This window comes from Trichechus manatus, unplaced genomic scaffold (genome assembly GCF_000243295.1).
Source record: "Trichechus manatus latirostris isolate Lorelei unplaced genomic scaffold, TriManLat1.0 scaffold00170, whole genome shotgun sequence".
Classification (NCBI taxonomy): Eukaryota; Metazoa; Chordata; class Mammalia; order Sirenia; family Trichechidae; genus Trichechus; species Trichechus manatus.
Window position 1 is genome coordinate 2338322 of NW_004444106.1, and position 21821 is coordinate 2360142.

Genomic DNA, 21821 nt, shown 5'->3' on the forward strand with positions numbered 1-21821 from the left:
AAAAAACCTCTTCCACCCTCTACCCATTCACAGTTTCAGAACTGCTTTCACATTTCAAGTATCTGTTAAAGCAGCTACTTTACTCCAAGGGAAGATTTTTTTTCTCTCTTTAGGCTCTGGGAGAAGGTCCTTGTCATCAATCTTCCTGTGGTCTATTTGCTTCTCAGTACAGGGACCCTGAGTCCAAAGGACATGCTCCGCTCCTGGCTCTTCTTGCTTGGTGGTAATGAGGTGCCTCTCCTCTCTACTCGCTTCTCTCTTTTATATCTCAAAAGAGATTGACTTAAGATACAGCCTAATCCTGTAGATTGTATCCTGCCTCATTAATATAACTGCCTCAGTTCTGCCTCAGTAACATCATAAAACAAAACAAAACCCGTTGCTGTAGAATCGATGCAGATTCATAGCAACTCTGTAGGACAGAGTAGAACTGCCTCGTAGGATTTTGAAGGAGTGACTGGTGGATTCAAACTGCTGACCTTTTGGTTAGCAGCTGAGCTCTTAACCACTGCACCACCAGGGCTCCCATTAACATCATAGAGGTTAGGATTTACAACACGTAGGATAATCACATCAGATCACAGAGTGAAGGACAACCACACAATACTGGGAATCATGGCCTAGCCAAGTTGACACACATTTTTGGGGGACACAGTTCAATCCATAACAACATTCTTGCCATATGGATGATTTTTCTACTGATCTCGTCCATCATTTTATCCTGATCTGATACTTGGAGTGTGTTCCCATAACTCAGCAATTTTTTCCATATCCCCTGCATGCATTTTCCTGTAACTTCCTCCCAGGAAGATGCAAATGTTCCAGGTACACTGATGGTCATAAGTGCGGTTCATCATAATTCGAATACATCATAGGTTGGGGACTACCTGTACTTCATTTCTTTATGTGGCTTTGTATTGTATTGGTTCTGGACATGCTGTTTACCTCTTCCTGTGTTTACTAGAGCAAAAGTAGGTTCTGACAAATGGCTTCCAAGACCTCCTATGTACCAAGATACAAAGATGGTTAAGACTTAGTCTTTGCACTTAGGAGGCTGGAAGTCTGGGAAAGAGACTTGTACACAAATACCAAGCAGTCTCAAAAGAGCATGTGTACTTTGATTGCAATGGTATTGCATATACAGAAGGTGGTGTAGAGAATGGAAATCATTTTAGATTGTTGGGATTTGCTTTACAATATTCTTTAATGTATGACTTTTTTACTTAAATTGGGAAAAAAATGGGAAAGTTGGAAAAAGGGGTGGACAAAGTGCTCTGAGGAGGCGGAGTTACTGACTGCCGGGTAGTTAAAGAGTGCCTCAAAGAAGAGAGGGCATTTGAGTGGTAAGAATATGCTGTCATTGTCAGTGAAGTCCCAAGGGGAAGGGACATCAAGACAGTAGAAACAGCTTCGTGGTCTGCTTTAAGAGAGAGGTGATCTTTAGAATCCTGTCATTTGTCTTAACACTTCAAAATTATTTTACATAGGATGGAAATGGGGTGAGATGAAAACATTTTGAAAATCACAAAGCGCCATATGTATGTGTCTGGGCTGAGTGTCTGAGAGATCTCTCTTTAAAAATGGGGCCCTCCTTTCCCACTGCTACTTGGTGGTTGCAGGATTAGACCCTGCCTGGTTAGGTATTTGACCTAGTCCTTCCCTTCTAGACCACGTGGGTTAACTTTTCATTCTGGTTTGCCAAAAGGTTAAACTTCGGTTTCTCGTGTGTGTGTGTGTGTGTGTGTGTGTGTGTGTGTGTGTGTGTATGTATTGCACACACATCTGTGTCTAGCACTTGCAAAAGCTTTTATGAGATACACATACACACTTTTTTTTCTTTTATATACGTGGAACATCTCTGGAAGAATACCCAAGAAACAACAGTGGATGCCTCTAGGGGTAGGAGATTTCATTATACTCCTTGAATCGTTTGAATTTTTTTTACTGTGTGTGTGTATTACCTATTAAAACTTTGTTTGTTTTTCCTTAAGAGAAACAGGCTTTGTGTACAACCACAATGAGATGGGAAGATACTGTGATAAACTGATGAGGGCCTAAACTGAGACACAATGACAGGTGTGATGGAGGAGAGGATGGCTGGATTTGAGAGAAATTTCTGAGGCAGAATCAATAGAATTTGAATGGGGGTTGATCAAGGAGGTGAGGGGTTGGAGATGGAGGAGGAGGAATTTATGATGACTCCAGGATTCCAAGCTTGGGAAACTGGCTGGCCAGTGATGCCATCAGCCAGTGACCAGAAGGCAGAGCAGTGCAGGACAAGGACAGGATGTGTGAGGTGTTGAGGGACATTTTTGTAGAGCTGTCCAGGAGGCAGTTGAAAATCTAAGTTGGGAGCCTCGGGGAGCAGTCAGGACTTGAAGGCGATGAAAATGCTCAGGGAATAAGCAATAGTGGGTGAGAAGAGGATCACGAAGTGCCCTTCCACAGGGCAGAAGAGGAAATTAGCAGAAAGACTAATGCAGTGTAATGGATTGCTTTTGTGTGGCCTTTCTAGCCATGGTCTTGTAACTTCCACCCAAGTGAATGGGCAGGACTGTGCAGATATAATGATTATGGCCCACCAAAGGGATTGGTCAGTTTTGCCATCCCGCTGGGCTTGAAATGAGCCACCCCAGAGGCAGGAAAAAGAGAATCCCACCACCGTCAAGGAAGAAGAGCCAGCACATCCTTTGGAACTAGGACCCCTGTGCTGAGAAGCTCCTGGAACCAGAAGACAGAACTGTAACACTAAAGGCAGCGAGAAGCGACAGCAGAGACTCGGCAGCAGGAGACTACACGGTGGGCTTCCTGGCCCAGGGAGAGAGAAAGCTGAGTGCCTTTGGGCAGAGGCCTAGGGCCAGGGAGAGGTGTGCCTGTGAGCGCAGCTGGGAAGAGGCTGTCCTGATGGAAGAACTGTATCCTTGAGTGTTCCTGAGCTTGAATTGTAACTGTTACTTCCCTAATAAATCCCATAATTGTGAGTATGGTCTGTGAGTTCTGTGTGGCCATTGCAATGAATTATTGAACCCAGCAGAGAAGTAGAGAGAGAGTATCGTGGGAGGGACGATTGGTGTCAGAATTGGTAAAGATGGCGAAGAAAGGAGGCGTGTCTGATCCCTGCCTCATAGGAATCAGCCTTGGGCTGTTGATCTTGATTCTTCTTTCCTCTTGTGAAGTTACAGGAGGTCAGACACTGCCCCCACACCATTTGTACAACTAACCAGAGTGGTTGGAGACATTGGAGGCCTGGAAATCCAGAGAGCAGAGCTCTGAGAAGCAGTGTGTGGCCAGTGCAGCGGAGCAGTCCAGAAACTGACAGGTAATCACTGGGGACTTGAGTGAGAGATAGACTGTACCGAGTTGAGGAGTGAATGGTAAGGAGTAATGGTGAGAAGTTAAGTATGGTGAGGATATATCTTTTTTTAATAAAATAACACATTTTTATTTAAAATACCTTTTGTAAGTAGTTTTATGGTAAAGGATGAGGATTCATTCTGTAAGCATTAATTGAGATTCCACTGTGCGCCAGACTTGGTAGTAGGTACTGAGGCTAAAGTGGTCCCCGCCCTCAAAGATCTGACAGGCTAGGGGAGGAAACAACTGCTTACAAAGAGAGTTCAATATGATTTGGTAGGTACAGTGGTAGAGGGATGCACAGGGTGTTATAGGAACACAAAGATAGGTACCTTAACCCAGCCTAGGCGACTGAGGGCTTCCATCAGTGATTAGTGGAGGAGGTGACTTGGCACTAAGTTAAGTATTAAAGAATAAATAGTTAAATCAGGCAGAAAGATGAGGACTGATCTGGTCGTGGGAAGAACATCACGGATAGAGGGAAGAGCATGACCATAGGGTGTGGGGATAAGAAATCACACGGGGCGTGTGTGGTCAAAAGACATGTAGTTTAGTATTGCTGGAATATAAAACCTGAGGCAGAGAGTGATGGGAGGTTGAGGGGGCAGGTTGTGGGTAGAAACCTTCATGGGGACCTTGTGCCCAGTGTTAAGGGCTTGACTTATTCTGAAGGTAGGGTATTGGAAGCTTTTGGTAGGGAGTGAAATGATCATGCTTGTCTTTTAGGTAGATGGTTCTGGGGGCTGTGTGAGGGTGGATTTGATGGAGATGAGAATGCAGGCAGGGAAACTGCTTAGAAGGGTCCCGCATAAGTTACACTGAGACAGCCTGACATGGCTGGAACTGATGATCAAGGGATAAAAAGAAGTGGCCAGAGTCCAGAAACATTCAGGCAGGAAATCAGTAAGAGTGGTAATTAATTGGACATGGAAACTGAGGGAGAAGGGGGAGTTGAAAATAACTCAGTTTCTAGCATAGGTGGCTGAATAGGTGATGGTGGCAGCAACAGAGAAAGCATGCTACAACAGAGGAGTAGTTTTGGAGGGTGCAGTGTAACACAAGGAATTGTCTAAATTCATGAGGGATAAGAATGAGAAACAGCGCAAAGCTGGTTCCTGTGAGGTGGAGGTGAGATATACCTGCGCTCTCCAACTTCTTCACCATTTCTGATACTAGCTCTTCTCCACACAGCACCCTCTATACAGTAGTCCCACCTTATCCATGGTTTCACTTTCCGTGGTTTAAGTTACCCGTGGTCAGCCGAGGTCCAAAAGTGTTAAATGAGTAGCGTGATAAAATCTCATGCTGCCCTGCTCCATCATTCACATGACTTTTATTACAGTATATTGTTATATAATTGTTCTATTTTATTATTAGCTCTTGTTGTTAATCTCTTACTGTGTCTAATTTATAAATTAAAGTTTATCATAGGTATGTACGTATGGGACAAAACATAGTATATGTAAGGCTCAATACTATCCACAGTTTCAGGCATCCACTGGGGGTCTTGGAACGTATACCCCGCGGATAAGGAGGGACTAGTGTATACTTCTCTGCTAGGTTCGATAATTTGGAGCAAAAGCCACACAGAACTCACAGACCATACAGTTATGTGGTTTATTAGGGAAATAGCAGGGTACTACTCAGGATCAGGATCAACTTGGAAATAACAGGAACAACTCAGGATCAGGACAGCTTTCTCACTGGATAGTCCTTGAACCAAAAATGTTCCCTGCCAGTGCAGATAAGACCTCTGACCTTGGACAGTTGTCCCCCAGCTGTGGGGCCTCTCCTCTGTTGACTTCTCTGCTGCTAACTGGCCCTGCTCAGAGCCAGTGCAGCAGCTTTGGACTGTGTATAGCTTTTAGCTGGCAGCTCTCTCAGCTGCAGCTTTTTTTTCTTTTTTTACCAGACCTGGGAGTGACTTCTATGTCCCATGCTCCCCTCCAGGCTCCTGTCAACCAGGAGGACTTGAAAACCTCTGTGTTTCAGCCTTTCTTATATACCAGGCCACATCAGTTGTAAGAAGGGGCCTCGGTCACCAGACCAGAGTTCAACCAATTGTCAGTTACCCACGAGATGTCAGTCAACTTAGGTCTTTTGCAAAAGTAACATTCTCTGCCAGCCAACACACTGGCTCCTCCCTTGGGCAAAAGTAACAAACCCTCTGGGGTAGATAGCAAACTCAGAGCTCTGCTAACTTGCTTCTCCAAGAACTGGGGCAAAGGTAATAACTTCTTGGTTTGGGGGAAAAAAATATCCCAATCTGTTTTTCCAAAGAGGCAGGGCAAAAGGCCACGTAAAGGAACTCATTGCACCACAGAGGACAGCGGGGTGGTGAATTCAGTTTCAGTTTTATTGAGATACAATTCACGTACCGTACAATTCAGTATTTTTTAGTATATTCATAGGGTTGCACAGCTATCACCACAATCTAATTTCACAACATTTTTTAAAAAGCTTTTTCTTATGGATCATTTCTAATATACAGGGATAGAATCAATAAGAAATGTCCAAATTGAACATAGTGATTGGGATCAGCCCTGATAGAGATGTGCAGCCGACACGAGGATCTAAGATTCTAAACCTTGGGGAAGTCATCTGGGCTAGAGATAGATTTGGGGGCCATTACCATGTGGGTCATAGTCGATGTGGTATCTTGTAGGGGCCAAGGAAGAAGACTGCTTTTAAAAAGTTTGAAATAGTGGATGTACATTAAAAATGTACTTAACTGGGAGGGCAGGAGGAGAGTGGAGGTTCATGACAGGAGAGAGGTGGTGTGGAATAGTAAAAATTATTTATCTTAAAGTTCCTGCCAAGTCCCTGACACTACTAATCATTGGGGTAGGGATAGTAGAGGGGATTGTTGATGGAAGCAGAGATTTCCGTTCTTGCCTGAAGAGCTTCCAGTATGGTTGGGGAAGAAAAGATACATCTATCTCAATTGGCTAGAAAGCCATTTATTAAGGTATGTTGGTGTTTTAGTTATCTAGTGTTGCTATAACATAAATACCACAAGTGGATGGCTTTAACAAACCAAAATTTATTTTCTCAAACAGGAGGCTAGAAGTCTGAATTCAGGATGCCAGCTCTAGGGGAAGGCTTTCTCTTTCTGTCGGCTCTGGAGGAAGGTCCTTGCCTCTTCTGAGCTTCTGCTCCTGGGCAGTCTTCATGTGGCTTGGCATCTCTCTTCCCCCATCTCTGCTGCTTGTTTAATCTATTTAATCTCAAAAGAAATTGACTCAAGATATACCCTACATTAATCCTGCCACATTAACATAACAAAGACAGCCCAGTCCCAAACGGGATTATAACCACAAGCATAGAGGTTAGGATTTACAACGCATGTTTTGGGGGGGACATAATTCAATCTGTAACAGTCCACTCTTTGGCCCACCAAAACTCATGTCATTGTCACGTGCAAAACACGTTCACCCCATCACATCATCCCAAAAGTCTTAAATCAACTCCAGGTCCGAAATCTCATCTTTTGAATCATCTAAATCAAATATGGGTGAGACTTTAGTCATATTCCATCCTGGGGCAAAATTCCCCTTCATCTGTGAACCTGTTACCTATTTCCAAAGTATAGTGGTAGAACAGGCACAAAGTGGACATTTCCATTACAAATGGGAAAAGTTGGAGGGAAAGAGGGGATAACAGTTACCAAGCAAGTCTCAAACCCAGCAGAACAATTTACATTAGCTCTCAAGGCTTGAAAATAATCCTCTGTTCTCTGAGACCATCTAGGCGATGGCCCTGCCCTCCAGACTCTGGGTGTTGGCCATGCCCTCTGGATTCTGGGTAGAGGCCCCTCGGTCCTGGGCTTCAGCTTACACCTTCCAGGCCCCCTGGGATGGCAACACTGCTCCCTTAGCTTTAGGTTGGCCCCATTCTCCTAGTCCATCTGAGTAGTGACCCCACCTCCTTGGCCCCAGCAGTCCCCATTCTTCTGCTCCTTGGCATGGCAGCCCTACATCCTCAGCTTTACATGGCAGCCCCATCCCCTGACACACCTTAATGGCAGCCCCACACTCTGGATCCAACTCTTTGAAACCTAGGAGGCTCTAGCCCCACCCTTTGAGATCCAGGAGACCGTGGCCCCACCCTTTGAAACCAAGAAAGCCCTGTTTCCCGTGCTCCTTCCAACAGTTCTGCTGATCTACAGGCTGCTCCAGGAATGGTCCTTTTCTTTTCTTGGAGGACAATAGATGTAGCTCCTTTGGCCTGTTTCCTGCCTGTAGAATTCCAAGAGGCAGACAGCATTTTTTCCTTTCATTCTTTCTCTGTCCCCTTCAGTCTAAGCTGATGGGTTTTCTGCTGTGGTAGTTAGTTAGATTCATCGGTCACAGGCTTAATCTCTTTAACAAAAGATTGTGTAGCCATGTCCTTGGTGAACATTCTAGGACACGTGTCCTTAGTTTGTACAACAGAATTTTCCAAATCTTTAAGTTCTGTTTTCATTTTGCACAGTTCATTTCTAAGTCCATCTCTTTTCTCTCATATTTTACTATAAGTGGCAAGGAGGAAACCATGCAGCCCGTTTAAGATCTTGCTTATAATCCTCCTCAGCCAGGTACCCAGATTCATCATTTGCAAATTCTACCTTCCACGAAACATTTGAACGTAATTCAGACAAGTTCTTTGCCACTGTATAAAAAGTATGCCCTTCCTCCATTGTCCAGTCACATGTTCATCATTTTCTTTTAAAGCCTCACCAGAAGCCCATTTAACATCCACATTTCTAGCAACATTCTGTTGCTGGCGCCATATGTATTCTCTAAGACAATAGAGACCTTCTCTATAGCCCTCCTCATTTCCTTCAGAGCCCTCACCAGAATTGCCTTTGATGTCTGTAATTCTACCAACAGTCTCTTCAGGGCAATTTAGGATTTTACTATCAGGCACCTTAAAACTTTTCCAACCCTAACCCTAACCCATTACCCAATTCCAAAACCGGTTCCACTTTTTACGTATCTCTTAGAGCAGCACCCCACATTTCTGGCACCGAATTCTGTCTTAGTTATCTAGTGCTCCTATGAACAGAAATACCATGAATGGGTGACTTTAACAAACAGAAGTTTATTTTCTCCCAGTTTAGGAGGCTAGAAGTCTGAATTCAGGGTACTGGCTCTAGGGGAAGCCTTTCTCTCTCTGTTGGCTCTGGAAGAAGGTCCTCGTCTCTTTGAGTTTCTGCTCCTGGGCAGTCTTCTTGTGGCTTGGCATCTCTCTTCCCCGATCTCTGCTGCTTGTTTAATCTCTTTTATATCTCAAAAGAGTTTGACACAAGTTACACCCTACACTAATCCTGCCTTGTTAACATAACAAAACAACCCATTCCCAAATGGGATTATAACCGCAGGCATAGAGGTTAGGATTTACAGCGCATATTTTTGGGTGACATAATTCCGTCCATCACAGTCGGAAAGTCTCTGTAGTTTCCAGGAAGTCAAATAAAAGTTTGACTTATTTGGGGTTAATCAGGCAAGACAGCCTTGGGCTGGCCTTTAAAGAAAATGTAACATTTGTGTCCTTGGCAAGGAGGAGAAAGGACCTTCAACCCCTTTGGGAGGAGGTGGAAGTAGGACAGGAAATCATGTGTCTGTGTGTCAGTAAGACAGGCTAGAAGGAATGTTAGCAAACAGAGATGATCCCTATAAATACTGGATCCCATCCCTCATCCCTCCTGTCTCTTCTTCAAGTACAGCTCCAATCTCTTGTCCTTGGACCTGTTCTCAATTTTCTCCTTCCTCTCAGCCAATATACTCACATTTCCTCCACCTGTAAACTTTCTGTCCACTCTGCCCTCCCCCTCAAGCCTCCACCCTTTCTCCTGCTTCACATCCCTGCTACATGAGATGGTTATCTACATTTGCTACTTCTACACCCTCCTCTCCTCTGTGTTGGCTTCTGTCTCCTCCACAGACACTATTTCCCTGAGATCCTCAGTAATATCCTGCCAGATTCAGAAGACACTTCTAAGCCGTTTTCTGTGCCACATAGGCTGATGCCAGCTTCTTCTGGCCCTTATTGCCCCTGTGGGTTCGTTAAATCTCTAAAATAGCTGACAGAAATTCATGGAGACTACCTGTACATACGGGAGGCCTGGTGTAATGGTTAAAGCATTCAGCTGCCAGTTGAAAGGTCACTGGTTTGAACCCACCAGCAGCTCCTCGGGAGAAAAGACCTGGCAATCTTCTCCCATAAAGATTGCAGCCTACAAAACCTTATGAAGCAGTTCTGTTCTGTCCTATCGAGCCACCATGAGTCAGAAGTGACACAACAACAACCATTATCACCTATACTTAATCCCCTCTTATTTTTAGGCATATGTCCATTTTCACCTAGTTATAATAATTTAGTTTTTTTATTGCCTTTTATTATCTTTTAATAAAGATAGTATATCTGTCAGTTTGTCATACCGTGGGGGCTTGCGAGTTACTGTGATGCTGGAAGTTATGCCACTGGTATTCAGATACCAGCAGGGTCCAATGGTGGACAGGTTTCAGCTGAGCTTGCAGACTGAGACAGACTAGGAAGACGGAGCCGGCAGTCTACTTCTGAAAAGAAGTAGTCAGTGAAAACCTTATGAATAGCAACGGAACATTGTCTGATGTAGTGCAGGAAGATGAGCCCCTCAGGTTGGAAGGTACTCAAAAGATGACTGGGGAAGAGCTGCCTCCTCAAAGTAGAATCAACCTTAATGACATGGATGGAGTCAAGCTTTTGGGACCTTCATTTGCTGATGTGGCACGACTCAAAATCAGAAGAAACAGCTGCAAACATCCACTAATAATTGGAACATGGAATGTACAAAGTATGAAATTAGGAAAATTGGAAATTGTCAGAAATGAAATGGAACACATAAACATCGATATCCTAGGCATTAGTGAGTTAAAATGGACAGATATTGGCCATTTTGAATCGGACAGTCATAGGGTCTGCTATGGCGGGATTGACAACTTGAAGAGGAATGGCGTTGCATTCATCTTCAAAAAGAACATTTCAAGATCTATGCTAAAGTACAGTGCTGTCAGTGATAGGATAGTACCTATACGCCTACAAGGAAGACCAGTTAATATGACTATTATTCAAATTTACGCACCAGCCACTAAGGTCAAAGATGAAGAAATTGAAGATTTTTACCAGCTTCTGCAGTCTGAAATTGATCGAACACGCAATCAGGATGCATTGATAATTACTGGGGATTGGAATGCGAAAGTTGGAAATAAAGAAGAAGGATCAGTAGTTGGAAATACGGCCTTCGTGATAGAAACGATGCCGGAGACCGCATGATAGAATTTTGCAAGACCAACAACTTCTTCATTGCAAATACATTTTCTCATCAACATAAACGGCAACTATACACATGGACTTCATCAGATGGCATACACAGAAATCAAATTGACTACATCTCTGGAAAGAGATGATGGAAAAGCTCAATATCATCAGAAAGAACAAGGCCAGGGGCTGACTGCAGAACAGATCATCAGTTGCTCATATGCAAGTTCAAGTTGAAACTGAAGAAAATTAGAACAAGTCCACAAGAGTCAAAGTACAACCTTGAGTATATCCCACCTGAATTTAGAGACCATCTCAAGAATAGATTTGACACCTTGAACACTAATGACCGAAGACCAGACGAGTTGTGGAATGACATCAAGGACATCATACATGAAGAAAGCAAGAGGTCATTAAAAAGAAAGGAACGAAAGAAAAGACCAAAATGGATGTCAGACGAGACTCTGAAACTTGCTCTTGAATGTCGAGTAGCTAAAGCAAGAGGAAGAAATGATGAATTAAAAGAACTGAACAGAAGATTTCAAAGGGCGGCTCAAGAAGACAAAGTAAAGTATTATAATGACAAGTGCAAAGAGCTGGAGATAGAAAATCAAAAGGGAAGAACACGTCAGCATTTCTTAAGCTGAAAGAACTGAAGAAAAAATTCAAGCCGCAAGTTGCAATAGTGGAGGATTTTATGGGGAAAATATTAAATGACGCAGGAAGCATCAAAAGAAGATGGAAGGAATACAGAGAGTCATTATACCTAAAAGAATTGGTCGATGTTCAACCATTTCAAGAGGTAGCATATGATCAGGAACCAGTGGTACTGAAGGAAGAAATGCAAGCTGCACTGAAGGCATTGGTGAAAAACGAGGCTCCAGGAATTGACGGGATATCAATTGATGTTTCAACAAACGGATGCAGTGCTAGAAGTGCTCACTCATCTATGCCCAGAAATTTGGAAGACAGCTGCCTGGCCAACCCACTGGAAGAGATCCATATTTATGCTTATTCCCAAGAAAGGTGATCCAACTGAATGCAGAAATTATTGAACAATATCATTAACATCACATACAAGTAAAATTTTGCTGAAGATCGTTCAAAAGCAGCTGCAGCAGTATATCGACAGGGAACTGCCAGAAATTCAGGCCAGGTTGAGAAGAGGACGTGGAATCAGGGATATCATTGCTGACATCGGATGGATCCTGGCTGAAAGCAGAGAACACCAGAAAGATGTTTACCTGTGTTTTATTGACTGCAAAGGCATTCGACTGTGTGAATCATAACAAATTATGGATAACATTGTGAAGAATGGGAATTCCAGAACACTTAATTGTGCCCATGAGGAACCTGTACATGGATCAAGAAGCAGCTCTTCAGACAGAACAAGGGGTTACTTCGTGGTTTAAAGTCAGGAAAGGTGTACGTCAGGGTTGTTATCCTTTCACCATGCCTATTCAGTCTGATGCTGAGCAAATAATCTGAGAACCTGGACTCTGTGAAGAAGAATGGGGCATCAGGATTGGAGGTAGACTCATTAGACTCATAACAACCTGCGTTATGCAGATGATACAACCTTGCTTGCTGAAAGTGAAGAGGACTTGAAGCACTTACTGATGAAGATCAAAGACCACAGCCTTCAGTATGGATTACACCTCAACATAAAGAAAACAAAAATCCTCACAACTGGACCAATAAGCAGCATCATGGTAAACAAAGAAAAGATTGAAGTTGTCAAGGATTTCCTTTTACTTGGATCCACAACCAATACCCATGGAAGCAACACTTAAGAAATCAAAAGATGCATTGCATTGGGCACGTCTGCTACAAAAGACCTCTTTAAAGTGTTGAAAAGCAAAGATGTCACCTTGAAGAGTAAGGTGTGCCTGACTCAAGCCATGGTGTTTTCAGTCGCCTCATATGCAATCACAAGGACACAATGAATAAGGAAGACCGAAGAAGAATTGACGCCTTTGAATTATGGTGTTGGTGAAGAATATTGAATATTCCATGGAATGTCAAAAGAACAAACAAATCTGTCTTGGAAGAAGTACAACCAGAATGCGCCTTAGAAACAAGGATGGCGATACTATGTCTTACATACTTTGGACATGTTGTCAGGATGGATCAGTCTCTGGAGAAGGACATCATGCTTGGTAAAATGGCGGGTCAGCGAAAAAGAGGAAGACCCTCAATAAGGTGGATTGACGCAGTGGCTGCAACAATGGACTCGGGCGTAACAATGATTGTGAGCATGGCGCAGGACTGGGTAGTGTTTCCGTAGAACATAGGGTCGTTGTGAGTCAGAACCGACTCCAGAGCACCTAACAACAACAAACATTGTTTTATTCTTTATCAGAATATCAGAATCTTACCTTGCACGAGATATTTTTTAAGTGGTGAATTTGTCTCCCCTGTATAGTGTTAAAAAAAATCAAACTCAAATTGAAACACAAGGTTTATTCTGAGCAATTATTCTATACCATATAGGGAGATCATTCTGTTTTCAGAAAAAAGCAAATTGCTCGGAGTTTGCTAGTCTCGAAGAAGCTTATAAAGAGAAAAAGAGGGAGAAGAATAGAAGATTAGCCATTGGCTAATCTTAACATGATTGATTGAACCTTGCCCTCCCCCTTTTACTGAAATCAGATGTTATTAGATCACAAGGTGGCCTCTGGCCTTCCACCCACCTTCAGCCATGCCTTTTGAAATTCAAATTTAGTAAGCCTGGCTTCCAGCAGGAAAGGAAAGATTAGCAATTTTGGGTGAAAGAAAAGCTTCTGGCAGGATTAATTTTGGTCAGGAATTTCTTTACAGTGAATATTTGGTTTCATAGGTTAGAAAAACCTTAGAATCAAAGTAAGATGTCTGCTATTAATTTTTCTCTTTGACAACAGTAAAAAAGTAACTGCTTTATGACTTGGAAAGTACCTTCATATCCACTGAGTTTTTTTTTGTAGTGTTGGAAAGAAACTCCAATGCTGCTTTAGAATAAAACAGAAATTTATTAATGGTTTTAAAAGTAGTCTGGACTGGGAACAACACAGCTCATGAGGATGAAGGCGTGAACCTGAGGCACAATAATTGTACACACATTTCACAGGGTTCAGACAAAGAACGGGGCTTACAGTATTTTGATTGGGTAGTCTTTGGTTGAGATCACAAAAAGGGTGCGTTAGGAGGGGGGAATGGGCTTCTATTGGGTACGTGTATACAAATGGACTACATGATTGGTTACAGGGCTTATTTATAAAAATTGAAGACAGTATGGATATTACAAATCATAGTCACAGAATGCTTACTATACACATTCCCAGAGTAAGTTGTAAAAGTGTCTCATTTGAAGTAGAAAACTCTTTGGGGCAGTCTTTTTTGATATAAAACATTTCTGGGAGATAACTAATGCCAGGCCTCATTGACATCAGGACCCGTCTCCTTAAACCCTGTCTGTTTAAATGAAACCTTTCTGGTTGCCTGGGAACTTCAGGTAAGGCTGTGTCCAGGTCATAAATGTATTTACTTCAAAGCCTCTTCTTTGAGTGTATTTTTTTTATCCTGCCTTTACTTGAGAGAGAAACATTCCCTTAATTCCTGTGGCTGCTGGCAATCTAGGACCCAGAGAGGAGGAGCCTATGAAAAGTAGCCCTGCTGAGAGTAGCTGGGCAAATGAAGAGTCCTGCACAGGCATGTTAAAAGGACCATTTAATTTAGCAAAAAATGAGTTTAATTCGATCATTTAGTCTTGGTCAAAAAAGGCTTCATGAACTTCCCCTTCACAGTAGTAAAATATACACAACATATAATTTGCCATTTGAACCATTTTATAACCTTTCACACAGATTCAAACACTGTTGCTTATTAAGGAAATGTTTTCTTTGTGGTCAGGACCTGTAACCAAACCTTATCAAGACTCTTTTGTGTTAGATCTCCCCAGGAAATCTTATGCTCTAAGCAAGATAATGTTTTAACAACCTGTTCCCAACAGCATCCATTGTGCCATTCTCCTGCTATTGTTTTGTGATGGTCATGAGACGCCCCTCTGTAACCAAATACCCATTATGGTCAACTCATAGCAATGCTGTAGGACAGAGTAGAACTGCTCCATAGGGTTTCCAAGGAGCATCTGGTGGATTCAGACTGCCGACCTTTTCGTTAGCAGCTGAGCTCTTAACCACCACGCCACCAGGGACCAAATACCTTGTAATTACATCTTTTAGCCAGTCAATATATTCCAGCTGTATTACTGTAATCAATAATTAAAAAATTAGCTTTGCAGAGACTCAAAAAGAGACTAGTACACCAGTGTTCATTGCAGCACTATTCACAGTAGCCAAAAGGTGGGAATAACCTCAATGCCCATCAGCAGATGAATGGGTAAGCAAACTGTGGTACATACGTACAATGGAATACTATTCAGTCAGTAGGAGGAATGAAGTCTTGATACATGCCACAGTATGAATGGAGCTTGAAGACATTATGCTGAGTGAAATAAGCCAATCACAAAAGGACAAATATGAGCTCACTTACATAAAAATACAAGAAAAGGCAAATGTATAGACACCAAAGTTTATTAGTGGTTACTAGGGGCAGGAGGGAGGGGGAGAAGGGATTAATGGTGATGGAAAAATCGCATTGATTGAGGATAGGGTTGCACAGCTGTTTATTGTAAGTGCTGTCAATAAGTTGTGCACCTGTAAAAAGTTGAATTGGCAAAAGTTACGTGATTGATATATTTACAACAACGACAAAAAAAAAAGAAAAGTGTAGCTACTGAGGCAGCTTATGTATAACCAAACACCTCATGGGATTTGGTTCCTTTATTTGGAGGTTTAGCATCATGGTTTCACGGGATATCCCAGTTAATTGTCCTAATAATGTATTTAGTGCTTCTGTTCTACCTCTAGCTCGTTGCATAGTGCCTGAGGTCTTAAAAGCTTGCGAGCAGCTATCCAAGGCACAGTAGTTGGTCTCTATTCACCTAGAAGAACAGAGGAAGAAGGAAAGTCAGGAATAGGAGGAGGATATGGAATGTGTGGCTAATTGCCTTCATGAACAACTGCCTCATTTTCCATGAGACCAGAAGAACTGGATGCAGCCTGGCTACCATTACTGACATTTTGATCAAAGATTCCATAGAATAATCCTGATCAAAAGGGGAAAATGCAGAACAGAATTTCAAACTATCATAGACTCTAGACTTTCTGGAGCCATGGAGGGTGGATGAACCCCTGAAACTATTGCCCTGAGATAACCTTTGAACCTTGAACCAAAAGTGTCCCCTGAAGTCTTCTTAAAACTGAACAATAGTTTAGCTTAATGTAAAAAAGGACTGCCTTGAGCATTATGCTCTTTTAAGAACTGTCTGTATGGGATCAAATTGACAACAGCAACTCAAAAGTTTGAATGGAATCTTAGGGGGCAGTGAATTTATGTTAATGAGGGAGGAACAGCTTAGGAAAGGGGAGTGAGAATGGTTGCACAACTCACAGAATTTAACAATGTCATTAAATGGTAATTAGTGGTTACCAGGGACTTGGGTAAGGAGAGAATGGGAAGTACAAATGGTACCTGTAGAAACTGCTGAATTGGTGTATGTTTTGCTTTGTATATTCTCAACAACAAAATAAAATTTAAAGAAAAAAGATAGGTAGAAAATTACATTTTGGAAGAAAGAACAATGATTGCAATCTTTGGTGAAAATCACCAATTTGTGAAATAAAGTAAAAAAAAAATTTTTTTCAAAAAAAAATCACACTTTGCTTTATGCCACCTTTTATTGACCTCAGTCACTGTAAACTAATCAGAATATTGTACTTTGTAGTTCCTTCTATGGCGCTATCACTATGTGTGATTTGCACCCTGTCGTCGTCATCTAGTGCTGCTTTAACAAGTACCACAAGTAGATGGCTTTAACAAAGAGAAATGTATTCTCTTAAGCTGTCTAGTAGGCTACAAGTCCAAATTCAGGGAGTCAGCTCCGGGAGAAGGCTTTCTCTCTCTGTCAGCTCTGGAGGAAGGTCCTTGTCATCAATCTTCGATTGGTCTAGGAGCTTCTTCGAGCAGGAACCTCAGCTCCACAGGACACTCTCTGCTCCTGGCATTGCTTCCTTCATGGTATGAGGTCCCCATGTCTCTCTGCTTGCTTCTCTCTTTTATATCTCAAAAGTGATTGGCTTAAGACACTATATAATCTTATAGATCTCTTCAACATAACTGCCACTAATCCATTTCATTACATCATAGTGATAGGATTTACAACACATAGGGAAATCATATCAGATGACAAAATGGTAGACAGTCATACAATATGGGGAATCATGACCTAGCTAAGTTGACAGGTATTTTTCAGGGACACAATTCAATCAATTACACACCCCTTTCCTTGAATTCATGAGCTTCAGACTCTGAGGTTTTCACAGTTTCCCCACTGGAATGGTATTTTGGCATCAGTAAATCTCTTTGATTTTACTTTGAGTTTAACAATCTTTTCTCTACAATACGAACATCTTAAACGTACAAGCCATAGTTACGAACCAACCCCTGTAAAGCCTATTATATTGAAAATTTGAGGTACATAAAATGGTTCGTAATAACAAATGGGTGCTACTTTGCAAGGTGCATCAAAACATTATTATTATGTTAAAGATTTTTTAGTGTATCTGGAAGTGTTTAATGTTTTTATGCATAGAAATGTACACTATATACTAAGACGGACATTTAACTAACCAATGTCAGTTACCTAACCTTTCTGACTTACGTACAAATTCAACTTAAAGACAGATTTAGGAACGGAACCTATTCATAATCTGCAGACTGCCTGTACCACGTTTTGTTTATTTATCCATTCATCTATTGATGGGCACTTGGGTTGTTTTCACCTTTTGGCTATTGTGAATAATGCTACAGTGAACGTGAGAGGAGGGGTACAAGTATCTGTTCGAGTCTCTGCTTTCGATTCTTTGGCTATATACCCAGGAGTAGAATTGCTGTGGTAATTCTTTATTTGAGGAACTGCCATACTGTTTTATACTGTGGCTACACCATTTTATATTCCCACCAGCAGTAGTCAAAAGTTCCAGTTTTTCTGCATCCTCACCAAAACTTATTTTTCGTTTATTTTAATAGTAGCCATTCTAGTGGGAGTGAAGTGGTATCTCATTGTAGTTTTGATTTACATTTCCCTAATGACTAATGAGGAGCCCTGGTGGAGCAGTAGTTAAGAACTACGGCTGCTATCCAAAAGGTTGGCAGTTCAAATCCACCAGCTGCTCCTTGGAAGCCCGACAGGGCAATTCTGCCCTGTGCTATAGGGTCACTATGAGTCAGAATCAACTCGATGGCCACAGGTGTGGGTTTTTTGTTTTTTTTTAATGATTAATGATGTTGAGCATCTTTTCATGTGCTTATTGGCAATTCGTATGTCTTCTTTGGTGAACTGTCTGTTCAGATCCTTTGCCCATTTTTTGATTGGGTTGTTTGTCTTTTTGAATTTTAGGGGTTCTTTATGTATTCAGGATATTAAACTCTTATCAGATACATGATTTCCAAATATTTTCTCTCATTCTGTTGGTTGTCTTTTCACTTTCTTGATAAAGTCCTTTCATGCAAAAAAGTTTTTTATTTTGATGAAATGCAATTTTCTATTTCTTCTTGGCTTATGCAAGAAAAATACAAGATCCTAAAGATTTATTCCTATATTTTCTTCTAAGAGTTTTATGGTTTTAGCTCTTATATTTAGGTCATTGATCTATTTCAAGTTAATTTTCGTATATGGTGTGAGGTAGGAGTATTGAAATCTTTTTGAGTGCCCAAAAGCATAGCAGCAGTGATCCCCATTTCACAGATTAAAAAATGGAGACCAGAAAGCTTGAATCATTTGTCAGGATATTAGCAGCAGAGCTGGGGCTAGGGGTGCTGCTTTTGGAAGGCATTTAGTAAGTATTCCTTGACTTGGTTGAAAATACTGAATAAAGACATATTATTGGGTTGGGGTCAAATTCCAGGACAACTTGCTGTCAAGGCCACTAATGGCACTCTCCTGTTCCCCCCACTCCTAGGCACCCCTTATATACCATGGCCCTCGTGTCTGCTGACTCCCGTATTGCAGAACTTCTCACAGAGCTCCATCAGTTGATCAAGCAAACCCAGGTAAAAATCACAACCCTCCATTCCTGCTCAGCCGTGGAGGGAGTGAGAGATGGGGATTGTGTTAAGAGAGATTGGACGTGTAGAAACTGAGATGATATAATGAAGGTGAGAGGAAGGGAATTTGGGGTATGACTGACATTCCTGATGGACTTCCTGTCATATGCAGGATTTCATGATTCTTTGAAGCGTACAGTTCAGTGATTTTTAGTATATACACAGAGTTGTTCAACCATCATCACTGTCAATTTTAGAACGTTTTTATCACTTAGCAAAAAAGCCTCATACCCAGTACCAGTCACTCCCTTTTTCCTTCCAGCCTCCCCCAGCCATAGGCAGCCATTAATTTACTTTCTGTCTCTATGGATTTGCATATTCTGAACATTTCTTAGAAATGGAATCATACCATACGTGGTCTTTTATGACCGGCTTCTTCCACCTAGCATAATGTTTTCAAAGTTCATCTATGTTGTAGCATGTATTGGTGCTTCATTTCTTTTTTTTTTTTAATAACTCCCAATTCTCTCCTCCCCCAAGTCCCTGGTAACCACTGGTCTACTTTCTGCCTTTATGCCTTTGGTTATCCTAGATATTTCATAAGGAGCCCTGGTGGCACAGTGGTTAAAGTGCTCTGCTGCCAACTGAAAGGTCAGCGGTTTGAACCCACTGCTGCTCCAGTGGAGAAAGACGTGGCAGTCTGCTTCCATAAAGACTACAGCCTTGGAAACCCTCTGGGGCAGTTCTGTTCTGTCCTATAGTGTCTCTATGAGTCGAAATTGACTCAGTGGTAGTCGACTCGATGGTAGATATTTCATATAAATGGGATCACACGATATTTGTCCTTTGGTGTCTGGCTTATTGCCCTTATGTAGCAGTTTTTGGGCGGCGAAATGAACAAAAAAGACAGACACACACAAAGACAAACAAGACTGCAGCCCTGAGGACTTGCAGTAGTTTATTTTTAAGGTCTCCGCATGGGCATTATTCCAAATATCTGGTAAGTTGTTTTTCTCCTTCAAAGCACATCAAGACTTTTGTAAATATCCGAACTTATCTTTTAAGGCTCACAGATCAGCAAGTTCTCAGAGACTCGGTGCTCCCTCCCGTTTGCAGGTGGGAACGGCACGTCTGCGTGCAGGACGTGCAGTCCGAATCCCGGAGACCTTGAAATCAGCCCGGGAGTGTCCGCGTGCAGATCATTCCCAGGCTGATTATTTCCCACACCCTTAGCCACTTCATTTCATTTTTTGGTGAATAATATTCCATTGTATGATATTGTGAGAATCCCCAAGATGACCCTCAGGTTCAGTGATTTGATAGAAGGACTCACAGAACTCAGAACAGCTATTATACTCACGGTTACAGTTTATTACAGTGAAAGGATATAGATTAAAATTAGCAAAGGCAAAAAGGCTGCATAGGGCATAGGCCAGGAGAAACCACGCACCGGCTTGGTCATCCTCTCCCAAAGGAGTTGTACAGACAGCTCTTAATTCTCCCAACAATGATGTATGATAACACATATGGAATATTGCCAACCAGGGAAGCTCACCTGAGCTTTGGCATCCAGGGTTTTTATTGGGGTCAGTCATGTAGTCATGGACCACCTGCATGCCTGACCTTAGTCTCCAGCTTCTCCAGAGGTCACACTGTTATCATAAACTGTCTAGTGGGACCAAGGCCCCAGGTAAACCAAGACACTCTTATCAGGCAGGATATTCCAAGGGCTTAGAGGTTTTCTCCCAGGAGCAGGGGAGAGGCCAGACCTTTCTTTGGAATGTGCAGGGTGTGAACAGCCCAGGGTTTCAGAGTTAATCTTTTACTGCATAGGCCACTCCCCTGGCCCTTGGCCTAGGCTCTCTTATAGCGAAACGGTCATATTTGTCTGAGCATATATATTTAGTATAGCACAATAGATACAGAAATAGTATTATTTGGAAGAGTCAGTGTGGGGTAGAGATTCAGTTAAAGAGACAATCTGTTCTATAAAGCCATGACATGTATTTTCATATTTTTGTAGTAATTTGATTACTCATTTCTCCCTTGATCTATTGCTCTTCTTGTGCAGAACTGTTTAGCATAGAAATTAGCTGATGTTTAGCTAAGTTCAGTTCTTCGTCAGGCCAGTCATTTTTTATCAGTACTGCATCCGGAAGAGGCTTTGACTCAGTCTTCCAATACATTTGATCATCATCATCAATATTATCATATGACTTATTTACATAAGGTAGTTGAATCTCACCAACAATGCCAGTGTTATACTCTATCACAGTATGGTTGTGGTATAATTCAGTTTCATTACAGAACAAATCAGAATTACAGAAGTATTTGCTGTGCCTTCCCAACAAAATTGGCCCTTGCCCATTTGACAGATATTATTATGGTCAGGGAGCCCTGGTGGTGCAGTGGTTAAGAGCTTGGCTGCTGACTAGAAGGTCAGTAGTTCAAATCCACCAGCCACTCCTTGGAAACCCAGTGGGACAGTTCTACTCTGTCCTATAGGGTCGCTGTGAGTCAGAATTGAGTCGACGGCAAAGGGTTTGGTTTGGTATTACGGATAGGTATTATTATAATTAGCCATGATTTAGTTATTCCTGGGGTTCAAGTCAGCTGGGGACAAAGCCAGTCACTCTGTCTCAGTTCACAGGCTTGTACTGACATTGGTTTCCATTGTGTGCTGTTACATAGCAGGGCCCATCTTCCTTGTACAGGGAGGACACAGGTGATACTCGCTAGAGTTCCTATCCCTGCCAGTGGTATTACCAGATATGTCTTATTGTGATTTATTCTTGGGGCAAGGGCAGTCATAATGCATTGATGTAAATTACACGTGCCCCCAGAGAACTTCCATGGGTTTACAGGTCCATAACATTCCCATAGGTGTCCTCCTTGTGCTTCAGAGCTAGGATGCAGGGCCATGGCTCATGGCTACTTTGGCCTCCATCTGTAATAAAATAGTCCTGAGGCCCTGTTGGGCCAGAGTACAGGCCCTTCCCAACGCTAGGATCTAGTGTCATCTGGCATTATTTGCTGAGTTT

General features: G+C 42.1%; 1 protein-coding gene across 5 annotated transcripts in view; it reads left to right on the forward strand.

Moving 5' to 3' along the window:
• Nucleotides 1-21821, forward strand: part of SGF29 (SAGA complex associated factor 29) — a 42493-nt gene that overhangs the window by 8720 nt on the left and 11952 nt on the right. The window contains exons 1-3 of one of the 5 annotated variants that reach the window (XM_023741020.1): nt 1894-1899; nt 3177-3319; nt 18696-18786. The exons of 1 other annotated variant lie outside the window; for it this stretch is intronic. In XM_023741020.1, coding sequence (XP_023596788.1) covers nt 18712-18786 — 75 coding nt within the window. In that variant the 5' untranslated portion in view covers nt 1894-1899; nt 3177-3319; nt 18696-18711. Of the gene's footprint in view, nt 1-1893; nt 1900-3176; nt 3320-18695; nt 18787-21821 lie in introns of those variants that run through there. 3 more of the 5 variants (XM_023741018.1, XM_023741019.1, XM_004386621.2) reach the window with 3 other exon arrangements.